This window comes from Mya arenaria, chromosome 14 (genome assembly GCF_026914265.1).
Source record: "Mya arenaria isolate MELC-2E11 chromosome 14, ASM2691426v1".
Classification (NCBI taxonomy): domain Eukaryota; kingdom Metazoa; phylum Mollusca; class Bivalvia; order Myida; family Myidae; genus Mya; species Mya arenaria.
The window spans coordinates 9445037-9463498 of record NC_069135.1 but is presented as its reverse complement, the minus strand read 5'-3'; the positions used below and the strand labels follow the sequence as shown (position 1 = coordinate 9463498).

General features: G+C 36.5%; 2 protein-coding genes across 9 annotated transcripts in view; both read left to right on the top strand.

Annotated features, from left to right (window-relative positions):
- The window catches only part of LOC128217125 (bromodomain-containing protein 1-like), a 33133-nt gene extending 23734 nt beyond the window's left edge, over nt 1–9399 (top strand). For 2 of the 3 annotated variants that reach the window (XM_052924027.1, XM_052924026.1), the window contains 3 exons: nt 3558–3658; nt 4190–4332; nt 6775–9399. In XM_052924027.1, the coding sequence (XP_052779987.1) occupies nt 3558–3658; nt 4190–4332; nt 6775–6967 (437 nt within the window). In that variant the 3' untranslated portion in view covers nt 6968–9399. Of the gene's footprint in view, nt 1–287; nt 3536–3557; nt 3659–4189; nt 4333–6774 lie in introns of those variants that run through there. The other variant, XM_052924024.1, reaches the window with a different exon arrangement.
- Nucleotides 9400–12899: 3500 nt separating this feature from the next.
- LOC128216809 (serine/threonine-protein kinase B-raf-like) overlaps nt 12900–18462 on the top strand; it is a 28423-nt gene continuing 22860 nt past the window's right edge. For 2 of the 6 annotated variants that reach the window (XM_052923477.1, XM_052923475.1), the window contains exons 1-7: nt 12900–13016; nt 14175–14276; nt 14663–14956; nt 15133–15236; nt 15562–15676; nt 16023–16174; nt 17390–17576. In XM_052923477.1, coding sequence (XP_052779437.1) covers nt 12921–13016; nt 14175–14276; nt 14663–14956; nt 15133–15236; nt 15562–15676; nt 16023–16174; nt 17390–17576 — 1050 coding nt within the window. In that variant the 5' untranslated portion in view covers nt 12900–12920. Of the gene's footprint in view, nt 13017–14174; nt 14277–14662; nt 14957–15132; nt 15237–15561; nt 15677–16022; nt 16175–16840; nt 16866–17389; nt 17577–18462 lie in introns of all 6 variants that reach the window. The other 4 variants (XM_052923480.1, XM_052923478.1, XM_052923479.1 and 1 more) reach the window with 2 other exon arrangements.

The following is an 18462-nucleotide window of genomic DNA, read 5'->3' as shown; positions in this document are numbered from 1 at the left end:
TTCCGAATCGTGATGAAATATTAAACTTTTAAGAACTCAGGATTTTATTTTGTGTATTGTGTATATGTATGTAAAGTAACAAGCTGCATGCTTGATGAAGATCTGTGCACAGTGTTGTCATGTAATAATCACATAGTCATTGCTTAGCTTCAAGCACTAAATAGAGCTGCATTTTGTATCATTTTGTTTTAATACTTTTCATATGAACATTTTTTATAGCTTTGCCACAAAACCACATATACATCAATTATATTAAATCAAATGTATATGGTATGCTTTTAAAACAGGGTTAGCTGGAGCTAGTTTGTCTAAGACAGCCTTAGCAAAGGAAAAATGTCCAACAGCTTTGGAAGTAGTGGGTGTAATTTGTAGAAAAACTAGATCAATGACATTGCATACAGATCAAGGAAAAAAACAAATAGACAAATCACAGAGCTTGCACTCTATTAAATGTTGTCAAGATACTTCAAAACAATCAATAGTAAGCCAAGGAAAAAAATCTCTAAGCTCAGACATGTTACATGGCTCTGGTGAAGATTTAGCTCAAAACAACACACACACTGGGATGAAAGCTGCTGTTAAAAACAAATCTAGAATCAGTAATAATGACTGCTCACCCAAAAAGAAAACAAAAAGTGTTTCCAACCCAAAGAGGTATAAAAAGGCAGAGACCACAGGTCATTGCTTCGAGATGTTTGTAGCGGGTGGTGAAGATGGTGCTGTAGCTGTACAGCAAGACGTGGAGAAATCCCAGGTGTGGATGGTGTATGATGTTCTACCTGACATGGATCAACAACTCTATACAGACCTGTTCATAAGTGGGAACGATGCGGGGAAGAGGAGGGAGGTCACTGCTGAACAAATGGAAGATGAAGTGGAAGATGGCATTGTGAGAAAAATTAACAAACATAGAAATACTACCACTGGTAGAAAGCATTCAAGTAAAGAACTTTCTCTGAAATTGCCTAAGAAATTTGGTGGAATTAGTGAAGAAAACCTCTTTGAAAAGGTTTTGGGTGGAAGAGAGATGAAGGTTGTTTCCAGAGAAATGTATCGGAAAAGAGAAATGGGTGTTGATGATGAACTCATTGAAGAAATAGGAGGTGAATCTGGTCGAGGATCTCCCACCATTAAGCAAGTTGGAGAAATGTTGGCGCATGAAGAGGACACCATTTGTGAGAGGAAGAGGAAAGACAAGAGCAGAATACATGGTCATTACAAAAAATGTCATCATAACGAATCTCAGACAAAAGATTCTTCCATTAACAACAGAAGAAATCTAGTTGACATATCATTTGATATGAAAGAAAATGAATTGCAGGGAGAGCATTTGAAACATTCCAAAAATTATTCAAGTCACAATGCAAGTAAAGTGAGCAAGCCTTTGTTGCGGCTTTATGATAGTTGGAATCTGGTACCTGGCTTCCTGTTTGGGTCCCACATGAGGGGAGATAGAGGGAAAGGTATACCCTGTTACCAGTTACAAACACTTTAGTGTTCCACCTTCCTGTTCTTTTCTGTTTTTGTACCCCCTTTGGCTTCTTGCACAGATCTTGTAAAGAATGGACTTAATGAAGAGGCAAACAATAAAGCATAAACCAAAAGCATTAGCATCATATTTTAGAAAACACTGGCCTTGTGTCTAAGTATGATGTGGAGTTATGCCATAGCTCAAGTATCCAGTTGTTACCCTTAGCATTGTCTAACTTGATTCTTTGGCTAGTTTCTGCTTTAACGACTATAATTTGTTGATTAAAAATGTTTGTTTCTGAAATTATTGTCAAATAGAGACTATACAAGCATCTTCACTTAATTTGTATTTGTGGCATTCCCTGCTTTTGAGAAAAAACAGCAACACAGACAGAGAATGATCCACGATATCATTTTTCAAGTTACGATGCTTTGTTCTGTTAAAATATTGTTCAAGTTTGTTTTTGTGGCTAGTTAGAGTTACAGTATACCATTTGCCTAGTATAAATCAGTATCCAAATATTACAAATTTAAATCTTAAAGGCGCACACAAAAAAGGTTTGTATATTTTTTAATGCATTTACATTTCTTACTCATTTGACTTTAATGATCAAAACACAAAAAAGCATAAGGGAAAGCATGGCGCTTTTTAAAATAGCTATTGAAACCAACTTGATAAGGTGTTTATTTTTTATCTGGACACAAATCATATGGTTTTTTGTTTTGATCATTAAAATCAAATGAGTTAAACATGTTAATGCATTAAAAATTAAAAAAAAGAGAAGAATGTTCACTCAACTATTTTTCTGATAGTAAATTCTTGTGGTGGCATTCTTTTAATGTTTAAGCAGCTGAAGTGTTTGAAAAAGTTTAATATCAGTGAAACACTCAGAACATTACTTCCCATTTACATGTAATTAAACAACTCATTTGTTCATTGTTAAATCATTCATTTAAAAAACACCTGTTGATAACATTTATTAAAGCTGAGATTATCAAAACTAGGATCAATTTATGGCGGGTTACAACTGTTTTGGCAGTGGGATATTGGCTTTTTAGATGTGATTTATGTAATTTAAATGTGCACCTGGTTGAACTCTGAATTGTGGCCAGTGTGGCTAACCCCTGGGCTCTCAGTCATATCCAGGGATTTATTACCAATGCGTACATCTAGTTATGAGTAATGTGTCAAAGAAAAAAATGAAAATATGACCAAGCAATGCTACTCCAATTTCACTGGTGAGTTCTTGAGGACAAAGATGGGCTTATGTGTGATGAGATAGAAATCTGTTTGCGAGGGCTGAGCTGGCTCTATGCTTTCCTCATCAGCCTGGAATGCACGCACATTCTCTCTTCCAACTATGGTTACCAGCAACAAGTACAGTTCAATTCAGATAGGTTTTTAATGGTTTTGAAAAAAAAGAGACATTTTTGACATTGTAAAAAAGACATAATGTTAATAATTCGCTTTAATAATGCACCTGGCATATTACATATTTCTCCTTTATAGCGCCACATGATACTATGTTTTACGTAAAAATGCAGTTTTCTAAGTGCAATAGTGCTAAATGAAGAGGTGATACTATCAGACAGTCATTTTTAACATTCCAGCTCAGTCATAATTAGCTTGTAATGAAAATATATAAAGATGATAATACTTCATAAATACTTGTGAATATAATAAATTCAAGTGTCTATACGTGCTACTATTGTGTTTTAGAGATTATCATGATATTGTAAAAGGATGCAAAAAGAAAGTTACATCATTGGCAAACTATTATAGACATTTATTGAACTTGCAGACATTATATCACTTCAGGTTGTAGATAGTGGTAATACAGTTACCCGTCTGGTGCATAACAACAACCTCACTTTATTTTATATTAGAACATGTGTACCTGTACACTTCTATAATCGTTGGGTCTTAAGGTTTTCATAAAGCATTAAGAATGTAACTGTACTACCATCATGGTCACATCCTGAGTGTAAAGGAAAATATGTTGCTTGGCAATACTAGTTTTATATTGTGAGTGGTGCACATGTTTTTGTCCGGCCCCTTGACCACAGTGTTCCCCTTACTGTTGCAGGTCGTGGGAGGCGTGGCAGCTTTGACAGTGATGAGATCCCACTGGAACCGCTGGACCTCGTGTGGGCCAAGTGTCGCGGCTACCCATGGTACCCAGCATTGGTATGTACAAGACCTAGGTTATGTCTCTAGCAGGGTCATTTCATGGACGTAGACGCATAAGCTCGTCTTGTTTTTCAAAGGAGAAAAGTTGTGGTATTGTGATAGCCATGGTATCAGTATCGCTGTCGGTGTAGTTGTGCAAATTCTGAAAAAAACGTTCAAGACATTTAAACAATTTGGTTAACATGTTGCTTGATAATTATCCAGTTGTACCCCCTGTTCAAATGACATGTAACAGACAAGCGTCGGCGTTCACTCTTCAGCACACTTGTTTTGGTTTATTGTTGACTTAGACAATGCTGTAAGTGTCAATTGTCTTATGGTGAATGAATAACTTAGTAGTATAGTTATTACAGTCAAGTTTTTACACTATAATATTTACACCCCAAATGAACTTTCAGACTCGGCACACTTGAACCAACCCAACTGCTTTCATACCCTGATAACGACATCAATCCCACAATTCATGTTCCGTAAAAGAGTTTGTCTTATAAACCATTACCATATATATGTTTATTTGCTACATTTCAGATCATCAATCCAAAGATGCCGAAGACTGGTTACTTTCACAATGGTGTGCCCATCCCTGTTCCCCCTGAGGAAGTCCTTGCAATGCAGAAAAGATTTGATGAACCGGTCTACCTCGTCCTTTTTTTCGACACCAAACGCACCTGGTAGGTTTCCCACTTAGGACATGAAAGCATTTAACAAATACCGCTTAACCCATAGGGACACGTCTAGAAGCAAATCTAGGCAAAATACCTGAAGGTTGTTTGTTTTACTACAACAAGTAAAATACATATATACAATATATCACATCTGGGTTTTCATTTTCATATTTTTTTGCTAACCACAAAAAAACAACAGATTTCCTTGATAGTTGATGATCTCATTGGTATTATTGGGTTAATTGGCAAGCTAACGTCATAAGAAAAGTAAAGCTAACCACATAAGCAGGTGAGAATCATATTTCCAAAGGATGTGTAACCCACTAGAATAATTTTTGATAACTTGTGGTTTTTACATGTCATCCATGGTTTCCTAAAATCAGGTTTGATAAACTATGAAAGTACTGTATGTAAGTATATATAAACGTTTTCATGCTGGTATTAATCATAAAAAGTATACCTTTATAGAAATGTTATCTGTTTTCATAAATATTTTTGGCAAATTAAAAGTTCATTATGTTTGTGCCAACTTTAAATAAAATTAACAAAGAAAACAAAGAAATCTTCAAACTGAATCATTGCAACTTGAATCACGCATTGATATCTTTGTTGTGTACCAGGGGGAGTTCAGGTCAACTCAAAGTAGAAGGATATTGATGGGAGTTTGGAGTATTTTAACATAGACAGCATGTTTCCTGTGCCTTTTTCACATTTCCTACCCACTGACCTAGTGCCAGAATTTCCTGCCTGTGCAGTTAAGCGCTATCTCCATGTGACACTTCAACCAGCTACATGTTTATTGCATGAAATTGTGGGTTTAGATTAATGTATTTCATGGCAAAACAGACACAGTTTGCTGGTTAAAATCAGTTGTTCTTTAACAGAAATCAGATATCAGCACTGGCACAAAAATATGTTGGAATAATATTCTTGCAATATCTTTTTCATTTTACTGCTGTATTTAAATAAAAGAAATAATCGCTTTAACGGGAAGATGAACCAGTGTTCAAATTAGTAGATGAATATTAAAAGTATGAAAAATTTTCTTCATACAATTATAGGCTGTCATGTCTGGGTATCATAAATTGCCTCTTTCCCAAGGGTTATTTCTCTAACACATCAGATGATATTATTGGTTAGGTATTTACTATGAACTATTCAGGAGAGCAATCCAGGACCTTCATGGCTCTCTTGTTTTAGTTTGAAACAAAATATCATATAATTAGCGCTGTAAGTGATAGTGACCTGATCCCATCTAACACATGAAAATGCTGTAGATCACTGACATTCTTCAGATTTAGATCAATATCATAGAAGATTGAAGATTTTTGCTGATTCCCCAAGATTGAAGATTTTGCTGATTCACCATAAATTTTGTACAATTCAACATTTAAATCAAATAAATCTTCACAGACACAAGGATTATGTAAATCCGGTAATCCTATCAGTTACATAATCTTCTTTTACATCATAAAAATTGGCTTTGATTGTGGAACTCTGTGTATAGCACTCTAGCAACTTTTCAAAATCAAGTCCACCGCAGGGCACACTTAATATTCCGTTATTCATTAAAAAGCAGTGCAGATAAAATTGAATTTACATTTACTTTTTCATTTGCATCAAAGTTTGAATTTGTGTTGGTTGAAGTTTGTATATAATTTTTTCCCAAGAAGAGTACGAATATCATTTGAATGCTACAGTAGTTTCTTGCCTTGTTTGTCAAAGAATGAGATGTTTATTACCTTGCACCTTGGAAAGCTTGAAGCAACATGTTTATATCAGCTTAAGGCTGCATACTCAAAGAAGCTTTCAATTTCAAATCAGCAGGAACAGAGACTACTGCAGTGTTAATGCTTATGTTAAAAAAGAAACAATGTGTATTCAATTAAATGAAAATAAATGGGATTTTGATCCACCTACTAAGAATTTTATTACAATGTTACACTAAAATCTAGGATTTATATTGCTGAAGTGGAATGTTTCAAAGAAAGTAATGACTGTCTTATCTTGTTGTTCAGTTCAAAATTATGATAGCATGGCATTCCAATTAAAAGACTTTCAGTAGAAAATAGTAAATCAATCATTTGAGTTCTCAACAGTTTTCTCTTTATTGCATATTGCAAAAACACATTTAGCAACAGCAAAAAAAAACAACAAACCAAAGATTTCACTTGCATCCTCTCATTCTATGATACCTTTCGGCTTGCACCCAAAATCTTGATAACATGAAACGTCTTGCAAGTTTTGAGTTGGGAATATCATTACGTCACACTTGTTGGTTTTAAAAAATTTCTCAACTGTGAATTTATTCTAGGGAAGCAGATTTTCTGGTTTCTGCTGTGTTGATGTTTTATATAGGCAGTAAATTAGCCAGAGAGTACATTTATACAACACCCTAGAAGATTTCCCCTCCCTTGTGACTAAGTGGTGTATTGTTGTGTATTTCAGGCAGTGGTTGCCGAGGAACAAGCTGGAGCCTCTAGGTGTGGACTCCGGGCTGGACAAGGGCAAGCTGCTTGAGAACAAGAAGCCCAACGTGCGCAAGGCCGTACAGAAGGCCTACGAAAAGGCCATACTTCACCGCTGCTCCGTTACCGGCGAACCTAACCCGCTCTCCGGGGACTCCAGCTGTGAGGACTGAAACTCTCGACCAACCGTCCATTGTGGAAATGTTTGTGTAGACTATTTATTCTAGTGAGCTGAAGTGTGTAGGCAAATTGACCTTAGGGTGTTTAAGGGTGAAGCCCCATCTTGGAACTTTTGAGATGATGAATTTGTTGCAGCTGTTTAAGAATTATGGTGCTGTTATGTTGTAGGGACTTCAAATCATCACATGATTGCAGCACTTTTCTGAAGTTTGGTGTCATTACGTTTTAGGCAGGATTACATTTATACCATGTAACCGCATGCTATTAGCAGCACTGTTTGAAATCTATAGAGATGATATGTTATTACAATGTGTTCATGATTTAGGTCTTGAAATGTTAAATGGATTTTTAATTTCATTAATTTAAACAATTTTAAAGTCTACTGATACACTTTTTCTTTTTAATATCTTTTATTATTATGGAAACATGTTTGGGCAACTGGTTTGTAAATGATTGCGTCATTTGTGAGCAAGTATGGCCTTCTTGTTACCAAAAAACCTTGGTTGCTTGATTGTTGAAGGTCACATAAGATGTGTGACACAGGCTGCTTTTGAAAGTCAAAGTGTGAATGAGAGACGAGTGCTTGTATTTATTGAAGTGCGCTAGAAGTGCTGTAACCGTATAGACAGGTTTTACATAACATATGTGTCGGTATGTTTTATTTTACACACAATTGTTACCAATCCATTCACACCCTCCCAATACTTATGTTTTAGAGTAAGGGAGAGCACTTGTGTCTTTGATGTACACAGTATACATATATTTATAAATTGTTCATGTATGTACCATATTTGTTTTTATGCCATCATTTTGTATAGACCCTACCCAAGGACATGCATCTTAATGTGCTCCAGTTTTAGCAGGGAAAGCAGTTTGAAAATGGCTTTAAGAAGACTTTGCTTTTTTTCTGTACATTGCTATTTTTGATAGTGATTGCAGATAAACTCAAAACTGCTACCGGTATGTGATTGATCATTAGTGAGATCTTTTTGTGACACTCTAAATGTTAAATAGCGATTAATTTTTTGGTCTGATTCTGGCATGTTTACATTTGGAAAGTGATGCTAGGATTAGTAGTTTAAGTGGAACCGTTTCTGCTTATTTGTGTTGATATATTATTGTCAGTTAGTTAAGAAGAGACCTTTCGTGATCCTTAGAAATATTAGGACAGTTTTGAATTTGAATCATCAAGTTCTCTTCATCAATATTATTTAGAAATGTTTTTTTATATTGAGATTGAAAAAAAACCCACTAAAATAAGGGCCTTTTTACTCAGAGCATACTGAAATGTCGAAGTTAATCTTCAATGATATAAGTTATATTATGGGAGTTCTGTTGTTTGAGGGATCATATGAATTATACACTACAGCTTTAATTGACGCTTTTGAACTCTCACTTTTTTCTGTTGTGAGAGGCATATTTGTTGAGATTCTGTACATGTCAGCACAAAGACTTGTTCCATTTTGTTATTGTTCTCTTGTACACTGGTATTGTATACGCTGTTGTAATACTTTATGGCAAGGTTTCTGTTAGTTGTCTCTTCAGGGTTCGGTGATAGGTCGATGTTGTCAATGTTACCTGTTTCTAGAGTCTAAAATGTGTTGTAAACTCTTACAATTCACCTGTTTGTTGTTTTGTCATTTAAGGGGCTAGACACCAGATGATTTAACAATCGGCAATATAGATAAATATACTAACGCTATTTTTAAACATACTGGGATTTACATGATAGACAAGACTAGACAATTTTGAATTGGAAAAATTTGCAAAAACTTGGATAGATGCATGTGTTGTTAGCGTTTATGATACATTAGTAAGTTTCAATACGTTGTACACAACAATGTCAATTTTCTTTTTTTCTTTTAATTGTATCATCTGATGTCTATAGCCCCTTTAATATGGATGTCAAAATCCTTTTGCTGGTAAAACACAATATCGCGATTGAGTTCAACAAAGATGGTCTATATATGTCAGTTATTCTCTTTTGTTTGTATGACTTGATGTGGTAAAGGGAGATTGGTGGTTTGAAGAGATTGGGTATAGTTCAGGAAATAGCATCTCGCTTAAGATGTAAAATGGTAAATAAGAAATCCTTCCTTAGTTTTAATCATAATTTAGTAACTTTACAATGTATTTGTTATTTAAAAATGATAAATATTCAGACCTGTTCCATTGTATAAATGTTAATATACCATAGTGACTTCGTAAATGCAACTGTTGGCAACATTAACGTTCTCATCCAATTGACCATCACACATTGTTACTGATACCGGACATTCTGGAATACACTGTGCACTTTATTACGATGTGCTTAAATCAAACAACATCCATATCTTAGCAAGTTTTAACCATGTTTTAATGATATCATTGTACATATACCTGCAGTCATCATTAATGAAGGATTCAATAAATATATAAATGTTTATATCAGTGTTGCTGTTCTTTTTGCTGTATTTTACACGAGTTTGTTTTTATTCCAACAGAATCTTTCAAACTGTTGGAATATACGCTATTAATAAGAGAGAATTTATAATAATATTTTGCTTTATGACTGCATGCTTTTGTGTGCCTTTTTAACCAAGTTTAACCAAAACAACAAAATGTGTTTTTTTAATGTTTACACAATATATGAGATAAAGTTGAATATGGAAAATCACTAACCTTGCTATAAAGGAGAAACAGATACAAGCTACTAGAGCTTTGTGATATACCTGTAACATACTCCTAAGCAAGGAAGTTGGTTGTACCATTCCTCACATGTGACCCTGCTAGCCAACAAGTCAAAAAGAAGACACTAATTGGCTATCTGGGCTCGAAACACGAAGCCAGCCTCCCACACCAGAAGCGGACACTGGGCAGGACAGAGTCAGCCTCCCAAACAAGAAGCAGACACTACTCCTAGGATATCTCGCAGTACACAAGAGCTGGCCTCTTCAACCAGAAGCAGACACTACACCTAGGCAACAGGGGAGTTCACAAACCCTGCCTCTGACATCAGAAGAAGACACTACTCCAAGGCTTTCACCGGTAGTTCACTGAGCCAGCCTCCCATGCCGCTAGCAAGACTACTCCTTAGCTAACAAGGCAGTCACTAAGGCAGCCTCCCACATCAGAAGTAGACATTACTCCAAGGTTATCTGGGTAGTTTAAAAAGCCAGCCTCCCACACTGGAAGCAAGACTACTTATAAACCCAGAAGCAGGACTACTCCGAGGCTATCAGGGCAATTTATAGATCTCGCAATACACAAGAGCTGGCCTCTTAGACCAGAAGCTGACAGAACTTCTAGACTAACAGGGAAGTTTACAAAGCCTGCCTTTAACGTAAGAAGCAGACACTCCTAGGCTAACAGGGCAGTGCACAGAGCCGGCCTCCTACACAAGAGGACACAGTGCCTGCCTCCAACGTCAGAAGCAGGACCACTCTATTGTAGTGTACAGAGCAGTTACTCCTAGGCTAAACGGGCGGTTTACAGTGCCGGACTCCCCAACACCAGAAGCAGACTCTAGTCCTGTCTAAACACTAGATGACGGCACTATTTCTATGCTACTGGGTACAGAGCTGGTCTCCCATACCTTTGAAGACACTTCTCCAATGCAATTACCCGAATGGGGTTGGGATAACTTAGCCAGCCTCCCACACCAGAAGCAAGACTACTCCTAGCCATAGTGAGGAGGTTTACAGAGCTGGCCTCCCACACAAGAAGCAGACACAACTTCTAGGCTATCTGATGGCAGTTTACAGAGCCGTTCTGAGTCACAGGGTCACACCAGGTGAATACACTACTCATAAGCTATCTGGGCGTTTACAGTACGAGCTTTCCACGCCATAAGCAGACACTACTTTTACACTATTGGGTATTTTACAGAGCTTGCCTACCAAACCAGATGAAGACACCACTTCTAGGCCTCCCATACCAGAAACTGAAATCACTCCTATGCTTCGGACTGGTTTACAGTGCTGGCCTCCCAAACAGTGATTCTTGGGCTATCTGGGAGGCTGCCGTACATATATATAACCAGCCTCTGAACTAGAAGCAGACTACTCCTAGGCTATCAGGGTGGGTAAACTTAGCTGGCCTCCCAAACCAGAAGCAGGTCTACTCAAAGGCTTTTGGGGAGGTATACACTGCTGGAATCCCACTCCAGAAGCAGACATTAATCCTAGGCTATCTGGGTGGCTTACATTGCAAGTCTCTGAAACATAAATCAACATCATTTCTAGGCTGTTGGCGGGTAAACTTTGCTGGCCTTCCACACCAGAAGCAGGACTGCTCAAAAACTTTCGGGAGGTTAACAGAGCTGGCCCCCACACAAGATCCGGACACTAACCCTACACTAGAAGCATCTAGGCTATCTGGTGATTTACAGATTTGGATCGAGTTTCAGTTAAACATGCATATTTATCCTACCTAGAATCTGAACATAATACATTTTCATAAATTGCATTCTTTCGACCAGGATAGTCTTTTCTGTGGTTAAATATATTAGGATTATTCAAATCTGTTCAACAGCACCGACATTTTAGGGAATCTTATGTGTAATTTTATGCAATATTATTTACTAGGGATGCAAACGAATGGCAAAATTGATATTCGAATATTCGGTAATTCTTTCGATCGAATATTCGAATATTCGATAACCAAAATACATCTTTTAGAAGTTGTAGGAAACTATTATTATCATTTGCTTAAGTAACAGCCAAGGCATTTTAATCCTACTTTGCCGTAGCAAGTACGCGCGGCGGACCCTGATTTTCCTCAAATGAGCCTCTGAAATTCCCCATTTTTACAAAGAAAAAGGTAATACATTATGAACAATCAAAAATCAAAATCGAATAATTCCGCTGCCTTCATATTGTAAAACAATGTTAAATTAGATGGATTCCTAATCAAATGGCGTTATGAGCCAATGGAGGGTATTTCCGTAGTACGAGCAGCCTCGTTCTGGGATAGACCTCTACCTAATATATCAAACCAACTCGGGAACTAGTAAAATAATAAATCAAAAACAAACATGAATTTGATTCTTCTATTGTACATTAATTGGGGAAATATATCCTAAAACGCTATACTATACAGTTACATTTCAAAGCAAGAACAGTGCATCGAAACATGGAAAACAGTTAACAGCACATACATGTAACTACATTATTGTAGCACATGCCATACATAGTATCACGGCGATTTGAGCTATGCTTCACAGCTTAATTTGCAACCAGGACAGCACATTGGTGATAAGGCCGATTCCTTATATCCTTAATTGGCAAAGGCATTTAAATTTACCGAAAATATTTTATTTTTTTGGTGTCACTTGTCCAATAGCCAGTTGTAAAATTACGGGGACATTTGATAGTACCCGACGATATGTCCCTAAATGACATATGACGCGTGTTTAGTGTATTGTCATCACATTCACACCTCTGGCATAAGGGGCCAATCATTGTAAAAACATGACAAACGAACTTTATAGACAATAGCAGTGTTGTAGGTCAAAGTTTTTTTATTCTATTTATTCAACATTTGTTTTCGAATATTCGAATACCGATTTTGACATTCGAATACCAAACGTTTGATCGAATATTCGAATATTCGAATATTCGTTTGCATCTCTATTATTTACTGTTAATGTCGGTCAAAAGCTATACATGTTGTGTGTGTGTGGGTAAGAACCAGCAGCCCGGTAAGCTCAGTTGGCTAGAACGCCATGCTTGTGTTCCTGCGGTCTTGTTTTCAATAAATATTGCCTTAAAAATGATAAAATATTGAATTATGAATTTGCTTTGTTCGAGTATTCTCGTAGTACCGAATCCCGAATTCCGGCAAATATAATTTCTTTAAACTGTTGTCTGCTTCGCTGGGTGACGTCATCTGTAGATCACGGTGACATTTCGCGAGAATTCGTGATATTTACATGAGTCACGTGACTCATTGCTCTATGCAGGTAATATGGCGGCTGTTGAAAACCTGCTTAATGGAGATGTTAATTTATACGACAGACTAGGACGAATGGAAGCCGATACAATTGAAATTTTGAATGAGGAGGTATGATAATAGGCATTTTATTGTCTAGGCATTGTAAGAATGACCATCATTCCCTGGAAAGACCAATTGCAATAGTTTTCTGACAACAAAACATAAAAAATAATCTGTGATTAAAATATTTCTTCACGTTACATTTTGTTTGTTTCATTAGTTGAAAATGATCATATCAAATGATTCATTTGCGTGATGTCAAGCATCGCACTTTGCAACTTAAACATGCGTTACATAAAATATAGCATTGCAAGACTTTTTCAAACTAATTTATCAATATCAGCTGTTTGTCAAACTGTTACTGAACACATAATTTTTTTATTAGTATTGAACGGTGGAACTAAAAAACAGTTTTCCTATAAAAGGCAGACAAAGGCATAAGCTAAATGTAAGCAGTTGGAAATTATGACACAGCACAACCAGGATGAAATGGTGTCAACTAAGCCCAATTACGTTTTCGGCCTGGTCCAATCTACTTGTGATAGGAAGCGTGACAGTTGAATGCTGGCATTTTGTTGTTCGGACCTAATTGACTGGTTATTTATAGCTCTCAAAGTGTAAAAAGTCAGCAACCCAACACTTTTAATAATGAGAAATTTAAGGTTATGATGTTCTTCAATTCGTCAGGGTTAAATGGCTTGTCGAGCCCAATGCCTTCCGCATTGAGGCTAATTACTGACACATGTTAGTTTCACCGACATTCTTTGATCCCAGCAGCGACAATCTTTTCAAAACTAATCAATTGGAAACACACTGCTTAGACTTATGTTATATAGTTGACCAATACCAAGAAGGCGTTTCAGCAGTATATTTCCCAATAAATATACATGTGAAAGTGCAATTAATTGCTGCAAGCATCTCTTATTGATGAAATACCACCAACACATTTGTGCCTACCTGCTCCTAAATTATTAATATGGTAAACTTGTAATAAACTAGTGTAACTGTCCGAAATAAGCCCTAATCTGCAAGCCCTGCATGACGTAATGCTTTCCTGGCTTTCCACATTTTATTCAAAATGGCTTGTCAAAATTTTGGATGGCAAGCACATGTGTGAAAATTTGATTTTTCAACCAAATGTCTTAAAGTCTTTTGCAGGCTGATGTAATTTAAATTGATGTTATGTTTGTGTTCATTTTTATTCATCAATATGTAATGTTTTCACAGATTCGTAACCTAGAAAACCTTATCCGCCTTACTAAGGAAAGGCTAGAGCGACTGAATGCACAGTTTGGGCGTGAGCGACATCCACCAGCACTATATCTACAGGTATTTAAATAATAAGTTATAGGATCATCAGAATTCTTTGTGTAACAACAACCCTTTTCTACATACTTGTGCTCAAAATATTCACATTTTACACATTGGTTGAAATTAGCACAAACCATGCACTGGTGAGGTTTTCTGGAAATTGGATGATCATACATATTTTTCATATTTTTTTGTAAAATGAAATTAAAAAGTGTTATTTGTTTGGGGTATAGTTGTCGTTACTGAATTGCTGGCAGAGAAGATACAACATTTTGATCATGTTAGAATAATTTATGAAGTAGGTCTACAATCATTTATTTAGTTGGATCACAATCATGCGTATAGAGATGCATTGTATTATTTTATATATTGGTAATGCTGACACCAGTGCCATATTTCCACAGGAGTATGAGGAGCTTGCCAACAAGATCCATGAGCTGCAGACCCAGCTACAGGACAAGGAGCAGGAGCTGACTGACATTGAAGCCCCACCCCCTAAACCCCCGGAGCCTGAGCCAGATCCTCCCACACCTGTCAAGCTCCCCATACATACACAGATAGGCAATGGTACAAAGACAGATACTTCTGTGGGGGGAGCGGGCACAGAGGTACCAGGGGCTCTCTCCAGTCCTAACTTGGCCGTTAAGTCCCCGCTGGGGCATGTCAAAGCATTCCTGCCCAACAGCCAACATACCAGTGTATGTATACACCAGTATTGTATTTAAATAATGCCAATTTTACTAAGGCTAAAGTTTTGATTATAGAGATCTTTTTTGAATGTTAATTATTTTATGATAATAAATCTATTTCATCAGAGAACTGTTTAAAACAAGTTATTTTTTTATATTTTTTTTACATGTCTATTTTATATCAGGTTGCTGTAAAGGTCGGGAAGACACTAGGAGAAGGCCTGGCAAAGGCTCTGAAACTGCGAGACTTCGAACTCGATGACTGTGATGTATACGACAGAAGAACAGGGTACGGTGCAACACTTAAACATGGCTTTCCAGAATGAAATGACATCTTCATGCATGTACCTGTTATGTATACACAAAGTTTAACTTTAAAATGGATGTAAAGGCTTCATGTATCCAAGAAAATTCAAGCTTTTTTCAATGTGTTCCTATAGCAGATTGATTTATATTGATACAAGTTCAATGAAAATCTTCAAAAAGTTTGAAGAGTGGTAATTTTACATTTATATATATATATATATATATACTTCATTTGGCTTTTTTGTAATAAATCTACCATCAAAGCTTCTTTTTATTTGTAATGAACCTTCCATCTTGGTGTGTTTCAGTCGTCAGATAAGCTGGGATGAGCCTATGTCAGAGGTGGCTGGGTACGAGCTGACAGTGGAGCTGAAGTTGAACCGACGACAGCCCTCCTTCCCAGGCGTCTCCTATCACAACCTGGTCAGTTCAATACAAGTTTATGTTGGTTCTTTGTGGAGGACACAGCTTTACAGGATTTGAAACATTGAGATTGGGATAAAGTTGAAAAAGTTGTGATAAAAGTTTGCTCTTCTGGCTTTTTTACACTGGTTTTAAGTAAATGTATTTGTTTGTAGTATATGTAGTGTTAATTTCAAAAATAACTATCAGCGATAAATGATGATCATTTTAAATATTACTTCAATAACTTACATTCCAAGATTTTAATATGTTCTTCAGTAATTGGGCAGTTAATGTTAAAATATAAAAAAATCAAAATTACTAGCCAAATATGGAATAAGTTCTTTTATGAACACATATTATGCAGGCGAGAAAGACGTTCTTTTCGTTGACATTCTGTGATGTATGTCGGAAGTTCCTGCTGCAAGGTTTCCGCTGCCAGACGTGCGGCTACCGACTCCACCAGCGCTGCAAGGATAACATCAACCCCCTGTGTGATACCAGAAACCTTACCAAACAGTATGTAGTGCATTCAAGCCAATTTATCTTGAGTTAAATAAGTACTTGAATTAAAGTGTAAACTGAAATGAATTGAGATATGACTTTCATGAATGATTTTATAAAAAGTAGATTTTTTAACCATTGATTGCATACTTCTGGATTTTGAAGAAATTTTAGATGTCTCTCAATTTTGTCAGAATTCTGCGAGATTATTATCTGTTTTCTTTGAATCGGGTAAGAAGTGTTTTCCTAATTATACGGTAAGGTGAACAGCAGATTATTTTTGAAGTCATTGTCTGGTTCAAGTTAAAGGTCTTCAATCTTAATATCTCAACATAAGCATATTTTACAGAAAGACATAGAACAACAATTGTACAGAAATAATCCTGGTGTGCATCTTCAATGTTTAAGTTCCTGTAATATAATCCTTCACTCATGTTGGAAATGTTCACTTGTTAACAAAACATTATTTTCACATAAAACTTAACCTTGTTACCAGTTTTTTTCTCTACAATGTTGTTAATGTATACTTCAATAATTTATTTCCATGTATTATTGAATACAGATATCTATGTAAAGTCATTTAGTAATAATGGTTGCACAGTGAGTTTCAGAGTAGTTTTGATGTTTTGACGTAACTGTTGACTGCTTCATTATTTAATTCATCTGAATGATTTCCCCCAGTCTGTTACAGGGCAGAAAGTACCAGGTAGGCCGGGCCACAAACTCCTGTCTCCTGCAGTATACAAAAGCGTGTTGACACAAAAGTCTGGCACTATATTAGCATTATCATATAGGGTAGAACCTGACCAGTCATAGTAACACTTCAGACAGCTAAATTATTGTGTTAAGTACTATTTTTAGCTTGTCTGTTTTTCAAGAAAAAAGTTGAGGCATAGTATGGTTGTTGCTGTTGGCATTCATATTGTTGTGCAAACACTTTTACTTTGGCTATAAGTAAAATGAAACTTGGTAGCCAGAGACAATATATACACGCATAGCACGGACCATAACTCCGTCTTAAATTATTACCTAGTTATGCCCATATTTCAGCTGAAAAACAGACAAGTGTTGGCGATCCCTCTGAGGTTCTCTTGTTTTAAAAGTACAAAACTAGTCAGGTATTGCCTCATAATATATATCTACACACAATCCAATTATGGCACTGTTGAGGTACATGTATCTTGTTAAACAGTGGACCAATCTTGACACATGCAGTTGTTGCCATTTCAGCCTGCTAGCGGACAGCTATGGTCCGTTTCATCCCTCTCTCATTCCCCCCTCGTCATATCAATCAGCCGCCCTCTCACAGCCTCCCCAGCAGCCATTTTCACGCAATAAACAGGCACCCCTTGGGCCTAGGGGTCGTTCAACATCTGCACCCAACGTCAGTTTTGTCAACATTGGTGCCACTGAGGAGGTACGTGGTGGGGACAGGTGGTGCCTCCTGCCGCCTTGCGTAGCGTGTGACACGAGAACGCTAATACATTGTCTAGTTGTCCTGTCTGTACTGTGCTGGTGTGTGTTTGTATGTGATACTGACACATGTGCTTTAAACCACCTATTGTATCCAATTCACAATTATGTGCCATCACAGTTCACCTCTAAATGTTTTATTGTCAAATTCTGAATATTTAAAAAATCCACTTATTTTTATAAAAAAAATGCATTTTAATTGTGAATGAGAGATGGGTTGGAACTTTAGCAAATTATTTAAGGCAATATTGGACACTTGAGTACGAAATTTCTCCTGGTAACACGTTTGCCATGTGTCCCATGTTGCCTGGCCCTAAGCCTTGCTTGCAGCCAGTGTAGATGCACAGAAGCTTACATTTATTATTAACACATTGGTCTCAAGTTTACAGGTGCTTGGATTGTATCCACCATACTCTGTACATAGTGAACAAGAAGTTACTAACACATGGCCTTTTAAAACTTGTCCATTATAGCTATCAGCTATAATGTTTTGTATAATTTAAGCATAGTTTTAGTTTGGCTTTATCGGCATATCTTGGTGGGTGTCAGTATAAGGAGATTCATTAAAAGAGAATTTCATTTGTTATTATAAACATCAACAAAAAAACAGAAAATAATTTAATGATAAGATACAAATGGGCAAGTTTTAAAAGTAGCAAATTGGGCTAATGTTCACATCTTTCTCCGTATGCCTATGATCAGATATGGTGTTAGTTTTTCAAATGTGACTAATATTAACATTGTGATATGGTCATAATACAGTATGAATATGACTTCAAATGCATTAATGTATACCTCTCAAAATAACACCGATTTCAACCATAGGATCT